General features: G+C 53.1%; 1 protein-coding gene across 38 annotated transcripts in view; it reads left to right on the top strand.

Annotated features, from left to right (window-relative positions):
- CDK5RAP2 (CDK5 regulatory subunit associated protein 2) overlaps positions 1–18751 on the top strand; it is a 183952-nt gene that overhangs the window by 132404 nt on the left and 32797 nt on the right. For 35 of the 38 annotated variants that reach the window (XR_015168772.1, XR_015168771.1, XM_086413953.1 and 32 more), the window contains 4 exons: positions 2962–3538; positions 5947–6179; positions 12486–12534; positions 15073–15245. Coding sequence is in view for 36 of the 38 variants with exons in the window: in XM_086413953.1 (XP_086270079.1) it covers positions 2962–3538; positions 5947–6179; positions 12486–12534; positions 15073–15245 (1032 nt within the window). In the remaining 2 variants the exon portion in view is untranslated. Of the gene's footprint in view, positions 1–2961; positions 3539–5946; positions 6180–12485; positions 12535–13188; positions 13584–15072; positions 15246–18751 lie in introns of those variants that run through there. The other 3 variants (XM_086413967.1, XM_086413966.1, XM_086413968.1) reach the window with 3 other exon arrangements.

The following is an 18751-nucleotide window of genomic DNA, read 5'->3' as shown; positions in this document are numbered from 1 at the left end:
GCGTTACACACAGAAGCATCCTTTTCTACATTCTTTTCCATCGTGGTTTATCACAGAACTGGACACGGTTCCCTGTGCTGCACGCAGGACCTTGTGTTTATCTGTTCTGAATGTAACAGTTTGCATCCGCCAGCCCCGGTCTCCCCGTCCAGCCCTCTCCCTGCCCCTCCTCCCTGTCCTCTATGCCTGAGTCTGTTCCTGTTTCACAGATAGGTTCGTTTGTATGTGTTTTAGGTTCCACTTACGGGTGTTGTCACAGGGTGTGTGTCTGTCTCTTTCTGACTCACTTCAATTAGTGTGAGAATCTCTAGCTGTGTCCATGTTGCCGCAAGTGGCGGCTTTTCGTTCTTTTTACGGCTGAGTGGTGTTCCATTGTATATACGCACCACATCTTCTTTATCTATCTGCCGATAGACATTTAGGTTTTTTCCATGCTTTGGCTATTGAATAGTGCTATGCAGTGATTTTTAAATGAAAAAAAAATTCTGCTTGGAACTTTACGAAGGGCTACAGAGCAGAGACTGCAGAGCCACGTGGCCGTGCTGACGCTGAGCTGTGAGACTCGCTATGTACTGGCCCAGGTGCCCAGAAGTCGGCCCTTGCCTCTGTGAAGTCACAAATTGCTGTAGATGAGGGACATTTCTGAAGTCAAAATTTGGAGTGTCAAGTGTCTAAAGGAGCTGTAAGGAGCAGAGTTTAAACTGCTGTGCAGGTGGGAATGTGAGGAGGACGCCTCCTAGCTGTACTGAGCGTGTGTACGTGTGCATGTGAACAGCAGAGGCGCCACAGCCTGTATCACAAAGGACATTTGTATGGGCCTTCCGTTTGTCTTTGCCTCGCGATTACTTACCGAAAGTCATCAGAACTGATCTTTATTCCCATGAGTGAACATCACTTCCTGCCATGAAATTCCATTATTAGGAGGTTGTTAGAGCAAAGCTATTTCCTTGCCTTGGAGTGTGACTCATAGGAAAAAAGCCTTGTTGAGCTTTCTCCTTCTGTATCTCTCATTCATGTTCAGCCAGCAGGACTCCCTGAGCCCCTTCTCTGCCCCAGGCCCCGGGCCAGACCCTGGAGAAGCAGAGGTGAATGACATGGTCTCCACCCTGAAGGCCCTCGGAGCTAGTGATTGTAACACATTTTGTTCAGTAAAAATGCTCTGTTAGGAATGCTTTCCTGAGGTCACGTAGCAGTGGCTTTCTAAAATTCCTAAGTTTATTTTATGTTATTTGCATCGTGAGCAAGGACAAGAATGGGCTTAAAGCCACGAGGAGCAGCTGCAGAACCCAGAAATTGGAATAGACAGCCTGACAAGGATGTGTGTACGCCTTTCCTTCTGCGTGGTCTCCTCGGTCATCTCAACCAACGTACCCCGCTGCCTTGCCCACCTTTCCCCAAGTCCACAAGCCTTTGCTCACGTGTCTCCTGGAATAGGCGTCCTCTCCCATCTTTGAACACCTCAGGAAAGCAAAGCATATTCATACTGGCTGGTCTCCTTCACTACTGTGTACCGGACATTGTTAGCCTTTTTGCAGATACTGTCCCATTGGATACTAAAGACAAAAGCAGAATACAAGGTGCTCTCTCCCTTTTGCAGATGAAGCTTCTGAGGCTCAGAGAGGCTAAGGCACTTGCCTAAGGTCACACAGCCATTAAGCAGAGCTTTAGTGTGAAACCAGATCTGTTGACTTTCAGAGATGGATTTTTCTCCCGTGTTCTGCTGCCTCTTACGTATTCAGACAGCTGCTTGTGCTGAGCTGAGCTTTCCCTCGGACAGTGGGCAGTGTGGCCTGTGGTTAAGGACAGATGCTCTAGATTCAGGCCTGAGCTTGAAGCCTTACAGCAACAAATAAGATGCTGCTTTGGGGAGACCAGCACTCTGGGCAGTAAGGTCTTACCCGAGTCTGTGCAGCCAGCAGGTAGCCCAGCTGGGGGTGAGCCCTCTCCACTTTGTCTTCAAAGCCGTGTGTTCTTCCTGCAGCACCACCCTGCCTCCCACAGGAGTTTGGCTGCAAACATGGGGATTGAAACTAGCTGTAAGGAGATGTTTCCTGGCAGGATTATGAGTCAGCCAAATAACTTCTCGCTGTAGGGACGTCATGGCGTCTCCTGGAAGCTGGCAGACATGGAGATGCGGTGACTTCTCACCTGCCGTGGATTTCAGAATTGCTCGTCTTTGATGTCACTTCCCTCTCCAATGTTTGTCTGCCCTTCATTCACATCTAGTCTGGGCTGGGTGCTGTACAAGGCCCTGAGCATGAGAAGATGAAAGGCCAGTTCCTGCTGGGAAGGAACATGCAGTCCAGTGAGGGAGAGGAATCCAGTAACTAACTGCTGTGTGAATGAATGAGCCAGATGTCCATCCTGTGCCGGCACCCACACGTGATCATGTCTGTTGTGGGTGTTACATATCAGGTGCCGTGGAAGTGCAGTGGGGAGTGAATGTTGTGCATAGTTTGAACATGGGTTCACAGAGGAAGGGCAATCAGATTTGGGTGTTGAAGGATGAGTAGGAGCTTGTTGAGAGGGAGTAAAGTAGGCGGCCAAGGGGGAGCAGCACATGCAGAAGCAGGGAGGCATGAGCAGCCTGCTGTATGCAGGGAATGATGGTTACTTTAGTAGGGAGTCTGCGTAGGTGGTGGCTGAACATGTCCCTGCAAAGATTGCCTGGAACTCGATCATGGAGGGTCTCAGATACTGTGAGAAGTTTAGACTTAATTCTCAAGATGGTGGGGGGTGGGTGAGTTGTAGGTGGGGGTGGGTGGTTATCAGGGTGGAATCACTTTTCAGCACAGTCGCTCTGAGGAGGAGGCTGGATTGAGAAGAAAGAGGGAAGGACTCGAGCCAGAGGGGCTTGGCAGGAGGCTCCCACAGTGTCTGCTCGGCGGGGGGCTGTGAGCCAGGGCAGAGGGCTAGATTTCAGCAGTGGAGAGACTGATGTAAACGTGGTTTGATTTCCAGGCTCTGAAGTTTACCAGCCAGATGACCCTGCCGTCTTGCCACCAGGCGACGAAGACCCCTCTGAAGACTTCCCAGGCCCCCTTTCAGCAGCTACACACTTGAGTTCCAACACTCAGTTTTCCACTAAAGTCAGTGTGGTTGGGACCGACCCGCTGGAGAACACTGACACCTCAAATGATAAAGAAAACTTAGAACGGAAAATCTGTGACCTGGAAACGGAGCTCGAGGGCTACCGGAATTTCATCCTGCAGCTGCAGAAGCACTCCGGGTTCAGCGAGGCCATCATCACGGTCTTGTGTGGGACGGAAGGGGCCCAGGACGGCTTGAGCAAGTCGAAGGGCAGTGCCGACGAAGAAGAAATGGCCTTCTCGAGTTTGCGCCAGGTCCGTTATGTGAAACACATGAAGATCTTGCACCCTCTGGCGCCAAAGATGATGGACGGCGGGGCGCTGGGGAGCCTCGGCCAGCAGCTGGTGGGCCAGGAGTACGAGCTGCAGAAGGAGCAGAATTTGAACATGGAGCTTTTTGGTGGAATCCATAACCTGCAGAATAAGATCAGAGACCTCTCACCCTCCAGGTACGTCCCACCTCTGCCTTCTCCCACGGGTGAGCCTGCAGGGCCGCTAGGTGGGCGCCCCTGACCTGGGAAGGGGTGCTGCCCTGCAGGGGCGTTGGGCATGTGCCAGGGAAGCCGTCATGGCCCGGCTGAGGCAGTTCTTCCTTGGAAAAGACGCTGATGCTGGCAAGGATTGAAGGCAAAGGAAGAAGAGGGCGGCAGAGAACGAGGTGGTTAGATCGCATCACCAACTCAATGGACCTGAATTGAAGCAAACTCTAGGAGATACTGGAGGACAGGGGAGCCTGGTGTGCTGCAGTCCACGGGGTCTCAAAGAGCCGGACACGACCTAGGGACTGCACAGCAGCAGTAACAACAAGGCCGCTGCGCCTTTGGGGGAGTGACGTGTGGGGCCACAGACCCTGGCGGTGGACACTTGGCCTGTGCCTTCCGAAATTGGCCCAGCAGGTCTTGTCCGCCTCAGGTCGGGGAGACAGGGTGAAGGTCTTAGACCCGCCACTTGGTGAGTCGTAGTGTGGTTGCTGAATGGCAGTGTTCACCCTTGACCCTGTTAACGGCTCTTACTGTCCTGCAGGGGAGGGGTGGACGACACTGAAACCGCTGTCCTAGGCAGGGTGGGGGGAAAAGAAATACTGTCCGTATCTCTACCCTTTAAGGTCATCTCAGAGAAATAAGCCTGTGTTGAAAGAGAAGAATTCTTGGGTCGTGAAGATAATGTTTTATGGGCATAGAGATACACAGTTTTGCTTCATGAGATCTGACAAACATGGGATCATTTGTAAAGCTGACCTTCATTCGTCACTAATTTGAGACAGACACGTTGTTGAGAATTGTCAGGAGCCAGAGTGCATTTTTCAAGGCTTCCCATACAGTGTGATTGAAGGCTGCTGCTGCTGCTGCTGCTAAGTCGCTTCAGTCGTGTCCAACTCTGTGCGACCCTATAGACGGCAGCCCACCAGGCTCCCCCATCCCTGGGATTCTCCAGGCAAGAACACTGGAGTGGGTGGCCATTCCCTTCTCCAGTGCATGAAAGTGAAAAGTGAAAGGGAAATCGCTCAGTCGTGTCCGACTCTTCGCGACCCCATGGACTGCATGCAGCCTACCAGGCTCCTCCATCCATTGCATTTTCTAGGCAAGAGTACTGGAGTGGGCGCCGTCGCCGTCTCCGGTGATTGAAGGCAGCTGGAGTGGGCGCCGTCGCCGTCTCCGGCGATTGAAGGCAGCTGGAGTGGGCGCCATCGCCGTCTCCGGCGATTGAAGGCAGCTGGTATTTATTGAAGGGCAGTGGTGTCAGACCCCAGGTTAGGCCCTGTTCTGACTGAATCCTCACAGTCAGATGAAAAGGAGGTGTTCTTAAACCCTGTGTTTGTAGATGAGGAAATGGAGCCTCAGAGAGGCTGCTGTGCCCGAGAAGGCGGCCCGGGAGGGCTCGCGGAGCGGGCTGGTCCAGCCTACTGAATCCCGCCCTGATGCCAGGTTTTTTCTCGTTCGTTAAACTGGCCCCGTTGGCAGTGTTGTGGTCACGTGACCTCTCTGCTCACGTGGGCTCGAAGGTGGTCACTGGTCATCATTTCAAGAGATGGTAGTGAAGAGAAGGGTCAGGGTCTCTGCCAAGCCACTCTGGGGCCAGCTTCCTGCACCCACAGTCGGTAAGAAAGACGAAGCCACGCTTCCCTCAACTTGCGCTTTTCTCAGTGTTGACGGATCCTCGCGGGCTCGCACGGGCAGACAGATACGGTGCCTGGAGGCCGTGATGCCTGGTTTAGTTAGGCTTTGAAGCGGGAACCCTATTTGAGTCACAGACCTTCACCATTTAACCGACTTTGCCATCTCTAAGAGGCAGTTTTCTCTCCCATAAAGGGAGATATGTGCGCATTTGTTAGGAGACTGCGAGGAATGAATGACTTATAAAATCGCCTGTTTCCGTGGCTGACAGGTCACAGTTCCTCTGTGCGTGGCAGTCAGGGTTAGGGTCGTCCTGTGGCCCTTCCCTCGAGAGCACAGTCCTGGGCTTGCTTTCCCGCCGTCAGTTTCCTTTTTGCTCTTCTGAGGATGTGTGCCGGCTCCCCTGCCTGTTGGCGCGCTCCTTTCTACAAATTTCGAGTAGTGTTTTTAAAGAGTGAGTGGAAACTAATTGTCCTCTCGAGTCCTTGCCGATCTGTACTTTAATTGGGGGCTTCATAAAGGTTAAAAGTGTTGCAGAAGAACCTCTGTTCCAGCATTTGTTGGCTGTTTTGAAATCGAAAGAGTCGGGACCTTACGTAGTCGCACTTGTTCCAGAAGTATACATACTTGTACAGCTGCAGGCTTTTCAAAATCCTGCTTTGTCAGTTTTCCAATTAGTGTTAAGGTCACAGAAATTCGGTTCTAACATGGGTGCCAGCGTTTCCTTTTCTCTCCTGTATCAGGTACGATTCGTTAGTTCAGGCCCAAGCCAGGGAACTCTCCCTCCAACGACAGCAGATAAAGGACAGCCACAGCATCTGCGTCGTCTGTCGTCAGCACATGAACACCATGATCAAGGCGTTTGAGGAGCTGCTGCAGGCCAGCGACGTGGACCACTGCGTGGCCGAGGGCTTCCGGGAGCAGCTACACCAGTGCTCGGCGCTGCTGGAGCAGCTGGAGCAGCTGTTTCTCAAGGGTGAGTGAGGCGCCGGCCCGTGAGTCCTCAGGTGGATCAGGCACTGGTCCAGGACTTCTCAGAGGGGCCCGGGAAAACCAGCTCCTTGGCCTCCCCTTCCACCCCCTGCCCTGACGGGGTGACGGCAGAGCCCCACTGGCCGCTTCCTTCTGGTGCCCACTGCCCCGTGGTTGGCATTCTGCTCTGTTCCACACCTGGGGTCCGGTGGAGGGGCCTCAGGGGCCAGGCTGGGAAGGCATGGCCACATGGTTGCCAGTTCCTCCGAATTTTCAAGAGAGGATAGAAACCCAGGTTTGGCAGGTAAAGACTCACGAATGTTAAATGCTGGCAGAAGCAAACAAACGAAGCAAACAAGAAAAGCCAAACTCTCATTGGTTAAAACAGATTTAAGCTTCAGAGATGGTGTGAGGAAGGATGGAAGAAAGCCTTTGCCGAACATTTGCTGTGTGCTAGGTACTTTAATGGATGTTCTTACATTACCATTCAAAAATAATACTTTGCATTTGTATGAGACTACAGCAGACATCTTCCATATAGTTCAGTTCAGTCTCTCAGTCGTGTCCACCTCTCTGCAACCCCATGGACTGCAGCACTCCAGGCCTCCCTGTCCGTCACCAACTGCCGGAGTCCACCCAGACCCATGTCTGTTGAGTCAGTGATGCCATCCAGCCATCTCATCCTCTGTCATCCCCTTCTCCTCCCATCCTCTATCTTTCCCAGCATCAGGGTCTTTTCCAATGAGTCAGCTCTTCACATGAGGTGGCCAAAGTACTGGAGTTTCAGCTTCAGCATCATTCCTTCCAAAGAAATCCCAGGGCTGATCTCCTTCAGAATGGACTGGTTGGATCTCCTTGCAGTCCAAGGGACGCTCAAGAGTCTTCTCCAACACCACAGTTTAAAACCATCAATTCTTCGGCGCTCAGCTTTCTTCACAGTCCAACTCTCACGTCCATACATGACCACAGGAAAAACCACTGGACGGACCTTTGTTGGCAAAGTAGCGTCTCTGCTTTTGAATACGCTGTCTAGGTTGGTCATAGCTTTTCTTCCAAGGAGTAAGCATCTTTTTATTTCAAGGCTGCGGTCGCCATCTGCAGTGATTTTGGAGCCCAGAAAAATAAAGTCTGACACTGTCCCACTGCTTCCCCATCTATTTCCCATGAGGTTCTGCCGTGTGCAGTCTGTCATTCTCTCCCTCTCTCTCAGCAGATGCATACATACCCGTAAATGTACACGGACACCTTGCGATAGTCCTGAGAGGACAGAGGTGTGGTTGGCCCCTCCTCCGTGGGGGACTCTCCTCCCTGACTCCAAGGAGACACCATCCGGAGTCAGTTCTCCCGCCCGCCCCCGGTGCCCTCTGAACCCTGCCTTCAGTGCGTATTCTGGATCAGCCGGTCCTGCCTCCTCACTGCCGCCACGGCTCCTGCGGACCGCCTGCTGCTCCTTGGGGTGGGTGCGTCCCGCCTTCCCTGGCCTCTGTGCGTCCACCCCGGGCCCAGAGGAGTCCGTTTCTACTGTGGTCACAGGGTCTTCACAAAGTGTAAGTCGGGTCATGACTGCTCCCTGCCCCAAATCAGAGGCTTTCCTTTGTGAGTCATGAGGCTCAAGTTAAATCACGGAGGCCAGGCCTTGGACAGAGCGCGTGGTGCCTCACCTGGAGTCCTGAGCGCTCGAGTCCTGTACTTGTCAGGAGCCGGGGGCTTCACCCTCAGGACAAGTGGTTTTACGTGAGGAACTCGGCCTTACAGGGAAGAACCTGGGTTTGGCGCAGTCCTTGTGCCTTCGTGCGGACACACAGACGGTTCACAAGGGTCCACGTGTTGAGTGTGACCCCGAGATAGAACGTGGGGTAGTCTGCCTTCTGGGCCCAGGAAGTGGTGTTTTCTCTGTTTTAAAAAGGGCCCACCACCTCAGGCACGTCACAGGCCCGTTGTCTGCCGCCAGCTCTTGGGACCCCAGAGGGCTGGAGCGCAGGAACACTTGACTTTTCCCCCCTTACACGAAATCCCGTCTTTTGGCCAAGATTTTGCAAATAAGCTAGCTTCCGTTTTGCTGTAGGAGGGATCAGTGGGTCCTCAAGATGGAGCTGTGTCTGCCTGGCCCGAGGCACTTTCTGTCTGTCTCCCTCCTTCCTCCCAGCCCTCTGCCTGGGAGCGGGAGGCCGAGAGAGACTGCCTCTGGCACCAGACGCCCACCCACCCTCAACTTTCGCCTCCCCTTGATTTATTTTTTAGTTATTTACCTTGACAAGCCCAAGGAGATCTCACTTCTTGTTTCCTGTGGGTTCTGGAAGCAGAAACATTTCGGGCTTAATAGACAACACAAACAGACCTTAATTCTCCTCTACAAAAGGCAGAAAGGTCTCAGGAACGTCTCTGCAGCTCTTTTTCTTAGAGAATAATATGTAGCCAAGATGGGTCTTTCTGGGCTGCCATCTGAAGAGTCTGGCTCCTGAATTATGAAACGAGCCCACCATAAAGTAATTTTATGTTTGAGGTAGTTGCATAGCATGAGTTCTTAAAAAATTTAAATCTAGTCTTTTTTTTTTTTTTATTAATACAAAGCAGTACCCGTTTATTGTGGAATAACAGATAAGTGAATATTCCTGTAATTGCATCATTTATACAGCAAAACAGGAACACCCTGGAGTGTACACTTTCCAGACCTTTTTATCCATGTGTGTATTTTGGGTGGAAGTAGGACAGTTTGCAGCCTCCCTTTGTTCAATTATAGACGATAAATGTTAGGCTACATTGTGAGTTTTAGGGGCTGTGGAGTGTTCTTTCGTGTGAAGGCGCTGTAATTAATCATCCCCACTCGGTGGACATTTAGGTTGTCAAAGCTTAGGGCTGGGATAAAGGCCCAGTGGATTGGAATCCTTGTGCGTATGCTTGCTCTTTCTTTTCTGATATTTAACTGGTAGCACCCAAGAAGGAGGGTGGTAGTGTGCTTTCTTAGAGCTCTTCGAGGATGCAAGGTTATTGAAGCGGCTGGTGTCCGCCCGGCCAGTAGAGGGAGCCCAGCAGGTGACGGCAGTGACTTCTGGGGGCGTAGTTTGTTTCTTCAGAGCATGAGCTCCTGGAAGTTGGGGGGTGGGGGCGTGGGGGGCGGTCTCTGTCCTGGCCTCCCGACCTAGGAAAGGGCCAGACCTGCAGTGCCTGGTCAGGATCTGCTGCTGCTGCTGGGAGTCTTATGTGGTACGGACCTGACCCTGGGTACCTGTGGGTGAAAGGCCCCCCGCCTCTGTCTGGCACGCGTCCTTGAGCTTGAGGGGGCACCTGTGGACTCTGAAGGGAAGGCTTCCGGGAGGAAGGGACATGGGAGCTCAGCCTGCCACGTCGGGAGGATTCATGGCTGGTGGGGAAGGTTATTTCCCGAATGTTGTTGGGGGCGGGTTGTGCAAGCTCTGGTTAGCTTCGTGAGCCAGGCTATCCGATAAAGTGGAGTATCCACAGAATGGTCCTGAGTAGCCCTGAACTCTGCCCTCTGCCTGGCCCCTGAGCCTCTCCTTACCTTCATGAAACAGCTCTCTCCTGCCTCGGAGATCTAGACTAGTCGTCACCTCCTCTGAACTCGGATGGTCCAGGCTGGGTGGTGCTTGGCCCCCCCCACACACAGCATCCCACGTGCCTCGTCACGGTGCTATTGTGGAATCATCTTTTGGGTCCATGGTCCCCACTCAGCTGTGAACCTGTTGGGGGCAGGCCCCCCATTCATATCTGTGTCCTCAGCGTCGGGCACAGGCAACCTGGGAGGAGAACTGTAAATATTTAATGTGAATTACCCATGAGACGGAAAGGAAGAAGCGTCTGGGTCCCGAAGGAGATGCCAGACTCTGATGTTTGAGCTTAAACTTGTACGATCGGTGGGTGTGGGCTAGGGGGGACTGTTCTCCCAAGGGACTTCTTACGTGGTGACCAGTGACCGCATACCGGGGGTCAGCGCAAGGAGGACACTGCAGGTGGGGCCGCCTGTTACCAGCCGGTCCTGCATCGTGCTCCTCACCCTTGTTCAGATGTGTTAGCGGATAACTAGGTGTCTCTCTATGTGGAGAGATGGGACCCTTCCACCGCCACATACGCTATAGCTTTTCAGGTGTAGCTGTGAGATTTGCCTGAGAGATGGGAGCAGTTTTCCATGACATGCTTCCTAAGCTTCTAGAAGAGCCAGACAGATGGTAGTGAAGGCAGATTGCACCAAGAATTCAGTGCATCGTACCAGCCATCTCCCTGTGAGTCCCACCAAAACAGTCTGTCATTTGGTGTTAAAGAACTGTGCGGTGGAAGGGAAGTGAGTGGAATCCAACTGTTGAGTTGTTACAAGCTCCCCAGAGGGTCTCTGATCTGCAGAAGGGAACCTAGGGTTGCTGGCGGCATCCAGGTCACGGGCTCCTTCTGTGGTTGTGGGCTTTGTTAGGGATCAAGGAGAGTTTTCTGCTGGTTTTGAGATGAGTTTAGTGTCGGGCAACCCAGAATGCTTACAGCCTGCCCTGGAGCAGACCCACACTGCCCTGCGAAGGCCCTGTTCTTCTGAACAGCAGTGGTAGCTGTGAAGCACGTGTCGTGATGCTGTTTGGCTGGCTGGCACCTGTAGAGTGGGCAGGCGGCTGTGAGAGCATCTCCATCTCTCTGGCTTACCTGAGTGTGCGGTGAAGTAAATGCAATGTGAACCGGAAGGGTGGAAACATTCTACCCCCGGGATTTCTCGTCGTTACCTTGAAACAGAGAGCCTGACCCTGGCTCACAGGGTTGTCTTGGGGCCCGAGGGAGATGTGGGTGCCAAGGAACCACCCGCAGGGCCCATTCTGGGAGCCTGAGCGTCCTGCCCCGTGCGGTGCTGGCACTCAGAGGCCAGCCTGGTGGGCGCAGAGGGAGCTGCGGGACAAGAAGCAAGCGTGGGTCTCTCCTGAGATCTCCTCCTCCATGCCATGGTGTTCGAGAACGTTTCCTTTTAGGAGTAGTCTTGGAAATGGTACATGTGGGTACTGTTTAATTATAGTCTCATTTTTCCAGTACAGCTACTGAAGGTTTGTTTTTTTTCTTTAGCCACCCATTCGTTTCTTCAGAGTTCCTCCCAGGCTTCAATTTCCAGAGTTCGGAAATATTTTTAAAATACAGTTGTTCGCTTCTGAAACGTGGGCTCCGTGCTCCTTTGCGACGGCGTGTGGTGGCGCGCAGGGCAGCGGAGTGCCGTCCCCAGCTGTGTCCCCAGCCTGGTTTTGTTTTCCTTTGTCATTTCTTCCTGTCACCCACCTGCGGCAGACAGCGGCTTCTTCAGCTGCACGCACAACCTCCTTTTCCTGGGAATCCCGCTTCTCCGAGCCTTTCTGGAGGAGATAATTTCAGTGCAGATAGAGCTGTATGCACAAAGATGTTTCTTTTATAAAATGAAAAATACGAGAGGACCTCGATGTCAGCTAGGGAACTAGCAGAAACTGGTCCACGTCCAGCTCCAAGGGAATATTCCTGTTCTCGTTGAACATGACGTTTCTAAAGCAAACTTGGTAAGAGAAGTGCTCGTGATAAAGGCCAAAGTGAGGGTCTCCCCTGGTGGCTCAGTGGTAAGGAATCCACCTGCCAGTGCAGGGGACATGGTTTCGATCCCTGACCCGAGAGGATCGCACACTCTACGGAGCAGCCCCTGAAGTCCGAGTCCCCCGGAGCCTGTGCGCCACAGCGAGGACCCGGCGCGGGGAGAAGCCCACGTGCTGCAGCTGGGGAGGAGCCCCCTGCTCACCACGGCTGGAGAAAAGCTCACGCAGCACCCAAGACCCAGCGCAGCCCAACATAGATAAGGTTAAAAAAAAAATCACCATTAGTGTGCTAAAAAAAAAATAAAGGCCAAAGTGAGAGATTAAGTCACAATAACTAGCATCCGCGTTAGAATGCGTGGAGGAAAGAACAGAAGGGAAGCCAGGAGCAAGTCTGTGGTGAGAAGACTCTGGAATTTTGGACCCGGAGGGGAGTGACCTGCTTTCTGTGGGTCCTGTTCGCCGTCTCCTGCAACAGGCCTGTCTTCTGCTGGAATCAGAATTGTGGGGAAGCAGGAAGAGCCTGTATCCAGCCGTGCCCTCGTGATTGCTTTTTAGATTCAGTCCTGTCGCCTTCTATGGAACCAGCACTGGAGCTGGAGCCTGCAGTCTGAGCGGTATTCTTGGTAATCCAACGGTAAATCCTCAGGACTGTTACAGAGGAGTGTTTAAACAAATGGGACAGCACCTCTGCAAATGGATGAGCAAGGGATTATTAGGGAGCACTTCTTCTTTTCTTTTAATGTTTTCCTTCTTGATGTTTCTGCTTCCAGGAAATTCAGCTGAGGTGGAAATGAAAACCCAGAGAGAAGTGAGAGAGCGGTGAGTGTGCAGCACTGGGTAAGAGGCCGCGGTGGGTCAGCTTCATGTGCCAGCGTTTTGCATTCTGGGCTGCCTCCTGTCCTCTTAGTTTCCTGCATCTGGGGAATAAAGCGGAAACGCGTAGGAAATGAACACTGGCCACACAAAACCAGGAGTCGATGCGGGTGTCCCGCAGCCTCCCTGCAGCCGTGGGAGGTGCTCCTGGCGTTGCTCTCAAGCGATCTGACTCGGGCGACTCGTCCCTTCTGTTGGCCCGAGTCCCCGGAGCGTGAGTTCCAGGCTCCCGCCTGGCCCATCTGTCCTGTGGACCCCGCGCTGCAGTCTTGTCTGACTGCTGGTGGTTCTCCAGAGTGTGCGAGTGCACAGGCAGCGGCCCTGCCTTCCTCCTGTGATTTAAAACCCTTCTTCAGAGTCGGCTCACGGGAAGCGGCCCGCGCTCTCCCCGACCCCCTCGCCTCTGCCCTCACCCCAGGGTCCCTGGCCCTTCTCGTAGCGCTGGCCGCGTGGCTGCACTGCAGCACTGGCCATGTGGTTTCGAGGACTCCCTGAAAGGCAAGGAGGCAGCACTAACTAGGTGTTAGCGTGTGCCCGCTGCTGCCCTTGGCATCCGCGTCACTGTTTCTGACCCTACAAGGTGAGCATTCTTGTTCCCAGTTTAGGATGAGGAGCCTGAGGGGTCAGAGTTGCCTACGTGTCAAGGAGAGGCAGCACTGGGGTTTGAACTTGAATCTGTTGTTACTCTCACACCTGGATGCTTCTTGTTATTCCCTCTTGCCTTTTGAGGGCAAAGACTGTCTTATATATCTGTACACCTGCTCCAGCCCCAGCTTTCTGGCATGTGATTGGAATTTTTAAAAATGTTCGTGGTTTAAGTGGATCGTTTACACCCTTAGCTTGCCTCTGTGGCCAACTGGAAACATCAAGCTTGTGGCTTCCTCTGTTAACTTGTTCAAGGTTCTCACTGTTGTTAATGCTATCGATGTTTTGCTCCTCTTGGGAGCTGCGACCCTTTGGATCCCTCGGGCTGAAATAAAGAAATAGAGACTGGTCTGGGATGTGGCGTTTCCGATTTTCTTGGCATCATGAAAGCCACCAGCATCATTAGAGGGAGCAGGCAGGGAAGCGGCACAGCTCACTGGAGCACATTTCAATCAGGGCTCCTGTAAGGTTAGAAGAAACACTCCTCTCCCACTGCAGTATTCTCAAGAATCCCTGCCAGTGCGACCTTCCACTTCCACCCTGATGATAATGGGTCTCGTCCCATCGGCATGCTGTGGAGGGGGCAGTAAGGACCTTCCCGCTAGAGCTGTCTTAGCTGAGATCTGAAGGGTGAGGCTTGGGGTGGGGTTTTGGGAGTGTGTCTACCCTTGAGGGGTAGGAGATGTGGCCCCTTGGAGCTACGTGGCTGGTGGACAGAGCACGGAGCTGGGGAGGTGGGGTGGGCGGTGGTGCTTGGCCTGGTCCTCACATCCTGAATTAAGAGCCCAGATCCTGTTCTACAGGAAGAGGGGCATCTCCAAAGGAGGGCAGGCTGGGACTAGACAGGAGCAGACTTGCTGATCTGAAAACCAGCCGTGGTTGACTGGAGAATGGGCTGGGAGAAGGCAGGGAGGCTCGGTGGCCCTCCTCAGCCACCCTTCTCATCTCTGACAGGCTTGCTTCTGTCCCTTCTGTTCTCCCATCTTCAGCTGCAGGCTTAGCACTCGCATGGGGCACTCCTAAGCTAATTAAACGGGTGCCCTCGGCCCCTTCCTCCCTTTGCAGGGTGGCAGCGAGCCTGAGCATCCATCACGCTGTCTGAGTGAAGTCGCATCTGGTGTTTACCTGTTAATGAATGTGTTGCCGCTCTGGAGTCCTTTGCTCCTGTCTGAGCTTGTGAATAATGAGACACGAAGTAATAGGAAAAAGTGGGAGAAAAAAGAGCTTAAATTAAGACGCTCATCTATAACGGGGATTCACGTGGGCTTCTCGCGAAGTTCAGGGTGTTTTTCCTCCTGCTGGAGGTGGCCCTTGGGAAACACAGGTTAATGACCAGGTGATTGCCTGAATGGTGATATTGGAACCAGCTTGGGGACCACGAGGGTTCTGAGATTTGTAGACCCACAAGTCCACCTGTGGGTTTGTGTTGTCCCCACCCCCAACATTCTCCTGGGGGCTTGGAACCAGTCAGACGAGGGTTCAGATGGTTGCCCTGCCACGTACAAGCGGGCGAGGTTCTGATGTCCCACCGACTCCCAGCCCTGCCTGCGGATGGTCCTCCCAGCGAGGACAGAGAGTGTGAAACGCCTGGTACAGAGCGGCCTCTCTCAGGGCCCCCCCTGCCAGCCAGACAGTGGGTCCCCCTACTTCACTGACTGCAAGTCGAGCCCACTGAGCCCCTTTTTGGTTTGTTTATAGAACGTCTTTGCTAAAAATTGTCCTAGGGGTGCAAAAAGACCAACGTCGCAAGTATAGGTAAATGATAAAGGGCCAGTGTCCTTATCCTGGTGTGGGGCCTTAGTGTGGAACACGATTTCTCTTTCAATCCCGATGGTCAAGGACTGAAGAAGACAGCTTCACACACCAGCACGTTCTCCCCGAGTCCCCCGCGCCCTCGGCCTGTCACGCGGCGTCCGACTGTGGACTGTCCGAGAAGTCCTGCTCCTCACAAGACCAGAAGCAAGACAGCGAGGCGGAGAAGGCGTCGGGCCTGGCAAACAACTTTTCACAAGGTAAGCCGCGCTTTCCCAAGCGTCGTAAACCTAGCTGAGATTTCCGGTTCGAACGGTAATTCACCCTCCTGCCTTCGTAGTGGAGGAGAGTGTAGCGACCTCTGACTGGTTACTGGATGAGAGGACCTCCCAGGAGGGCCCAAGCCCGTTGTTCAGACATCCGTTTATTGATGGAGAAACCTGCGGTTGTTGAAGGTGCTGGAGATTAGGGAAAAGTCGCCTTTGTTTTTGATGATGATGACTTGCCGTTTCCTCGCTTATCTGGCAGTGGCGGTCTGGAAAGCGCTGTGGTCACGGATCCGTCTGGTCAATTTCCTGTTATTTCTCTCAATCTCTTCCTGAGGCAATGTGGCTTTAAGACCCTTGGTTTGAATTGTACGGGTGCCCGAAAGGACCTCACCCCCTGTTTGGAGATTTTTGAATTTGATAAATCTGCTGTGTTTCTCTTTAGTGTGACCTTTGACCTTTGGGGTCAGCCCTTTGCCCTGCCTCTGACCGTGGAGCTGTGGGCTCAGCTGGCGGAATCATCCTCCTGAGGCTGTCCACCCTGAGCTCCCCTTACATCAGTCCTGATACCCCCTGCTGGGCCTCGGGTAGGGCTCACTGTTCATCATAAGTTCCAGGGATTGTTCAGACCCGAACAGAGAGATCTTCCCCAGTGAAAGGCCAGTAGTGTGTATCACAGGCTTTGCAGAGCACATGTCCTCTGCTGCACTGACTCAGTTGTGCTCTTGCAGCAGAAAGCAGCTGTAAAAATGCGTAATGAATGAGTGTGGGTATGTTCCAGTATAACTGTATTTACCTTTCAGACAGGCGGGGGCGCTTTGAGGCAGGCGCCCGCGTTTCCTGTATGCGTAATGAATGAGTGTGGGCATGTCCCAGTGTAACTGTATTTACCTTTCAGACAGGCGGGGGCGCTTTGCGGCAGGCGCCCGCGCTTCCTGACCCTTGCTCTAGACTCTGGGCCTCAGCTGACGTCCTCTGGTCCCTCACGTTTCCCGCGGCTTCTTTGCAAGGTGCCCAGAATGGACCCAGAGAACAAGTCAGACGCTTCCCTGCTAAAAGCTCTTTGTTGACACCTGATCATGTAGAACAAGGGTTTCAAAATTGTAAAACCTTTTTCTGGCAACAAAAACCGCCCCCCCCCCTTTTTTTTCAGATGAAACTGATTATATAAGAGATATATGAAATACAGAAAAGCTAAAACTTTCCAGAGTAGAGCCTTTATCCCCAGTGGTTGCCTCTGAGACTCGCAGTAGGATACTCAGGGTGTGGAGGAGCACAGTTTGAAAACAGGCCTAGAGCGTGATGTACGCGGGCTTGGCACAACGCAGGTGTCAGCTGCGCTCCTCCAGTAACCAGTCACCTGGATGTGTCTTCTTTGCATTTCTGGCTGTGACCCTCTGCAGTTTGTGAGTTTCTGCTCTTGGTTTTTCTGTGATTTCTGGCCGCACTATCTGCCTTTCGACTTAGGTCAGATTGTAAATTATTTCCCTGTCCATTTCGTAAATTATTTCCCTGTCCCTATCGCTCTCCTCCTCCTGCCCGAGATCCCTCCGAAGACGGAATCTTTGTGGGAGGAGCTGACGGAGGTGTGGGGCTTAGAGAGGGCGGGGTTTACAGGGCAGCAAGTCTGATCCTTGCCACTGGAATATCTGCATATCTGTGATCCCTGTTCTTTAAAATCCGCCCGCTAAGGTGGCACCAGGCACTTCCTCTTCCTCTCCCAGCCTGTCCCTCTTGTTTTCACTTTCCACCCGCTCCACGACTCCAGCCTTGGTTTATTTCCAGTGTAGAGCCATTCAGGTATCTCTTTCACCCCTTATTCCTCCTGAGGACACATGACCTTGGGCCTCTCAGGTGGGTTTTCAGGCACTTTCCTGAATGCAGACAGTGCTCTCTGGAGCCGTCCTAAGTAACCCACGGTTAGCTTCTTGGGGTCTGTTTCTCTGCTGTCTCTGCGTCCGTTTTTCCTTTTGTCGTGTTCGTAGTCGAGCAGAGGGGTGATTTACACTTGTGCTTTTTCCGCTCGGCATTGTATCGTAAGGTTTCCAACAGGTTACACAGCACTGTTTTCGGTGGCTTTGCTCGGCGTTGTATCGTAAGGTTTCCAACAGGTTACACAGCACCGTTTTCGGTGGCTTTGCTCAGCGTTGTATCGTAAGGTTTCCAGCAGGTTACACAGCATCGTTTTCGGTGGCTTTGCTCGGCGTTGTATCATAAGGTTTCCAACAGGTTACACAGCACTGTTTTCGGTGGCTTTGCTCGGTGTTGTATCATAAGGTTTCCAGCAGGTTACACAGCGCCGTTTCCGGTGGCTTTGCTCGGCGTTGTATCATAAGGTTTCCAACAGGTTACATAGCACTGTTTCCGGTGGCTTTGCTCGGCGTGTATCGTAAGGTTTCCAGCAGGTTACACAGCGCCGTTTCCGGTGGCTTTGCTCGGCGTTGTATCGTAAGGTTTCCAGCAGGTTACACAGCACCGTTTTCGGTGGCTTTGCTCGGCGTTGTATCGTAAGGTTTCCAGCAGGTTACACAGCACCGTTTTCGGTGGCTTTGCTCGGCGTTGTATCGTAAGGTTTCCAGCAGGTTACACAGCGCCGTTTCCGGTGGCTTTGCCGTCGTGTATCGTAAGGTTTCTAGCAGGTTACACAGCACCGTTTCCGGTGGCTTTGCTCGGCGTTGTATCGTAAGGTTTCCAGCAGGTTACACAGCACCGTTTTCGGTGGCTTTGCTCGGCGTTGTATCGTAAGGTTTCCAGCAGGTTACACAGCGCCGTTTCCGGTGGCTTTGCCGTCGTGTATCGTAAGGTTTCCAGCAGGTTACACAGCGCCGTTTCCGGTGGCTTTGCTCGGCGTTGTATCGTAAGGTTTCCAGCAGGTTACACAGCACCGTTTCCGGTGGCTTTGCCGTCGTGTATCGTAAGGTTTCCAGCAGGTTACACAGCGCCGTTTCCGGTGGCTTTGCTCGGCGTTGTATCGTAAGGTTTCCAGCAGGTTACACAGCGCCGTTTCCGGTGGCTTTGCCGTCGTGTATCGTAAGGTTTCCAGCAGGTTACACAGCGCCGTTTCCGGTGGCTTTGCTCGGCGTGTATCGTAAGGTCTCCAGCAGGTTGCACAGCGCCGTTTCCGGTGGCTTTGCTCGGCGTGTATCGTAAGGTCTCCAGCAGGTTGCACAGCGCCGTTTCCGGTGGCTTTGCTCGGCGTGTATCGTAAGGTCTCCAGCAGGTTGCACAGCGCCGTTTCCGGTGGCTTTGCCGTCGTGTATCGTAAGGTCTCCAGCAGGTTGCACAGCGCCGTTTCCGGTGGCTTTGCCGTCGTGTATCGTAAGGTCTCCAGCAGGTTGCACAGCGCCGTTTCCGGTGGCTTTGCCGTCGTGTATCGTAAGGTCTCCAGCAGGTTGCACAGCGCCGTTTCCGGTGGCTTTGCCGTCGTGTATCGTAAGGTCTCCAGCAGGTTGCACAGCGCCGTTTCCGGTGGCTTTGCCGTCGTGTATCGTAAGGTCTCC

Source organism: Bos grunniens, chromosome 8, assembly GCF_055505025.1.
Source record: "Bos grunniens cultivar Pamir isolate PY7600 chromosome 8, Bosgru_T2T1.0, whole genome shotgun sequence".
NCBI lineage: Eukaryota > Metazoa > Chordata > Mammalia > Artiodactyla > Bovidae > Bos > Bos grunniens.
Note: the sequence above shows the minus strand (reverse complement) of the source record. Positions and strands in the feature narration are given on the sequence as shown.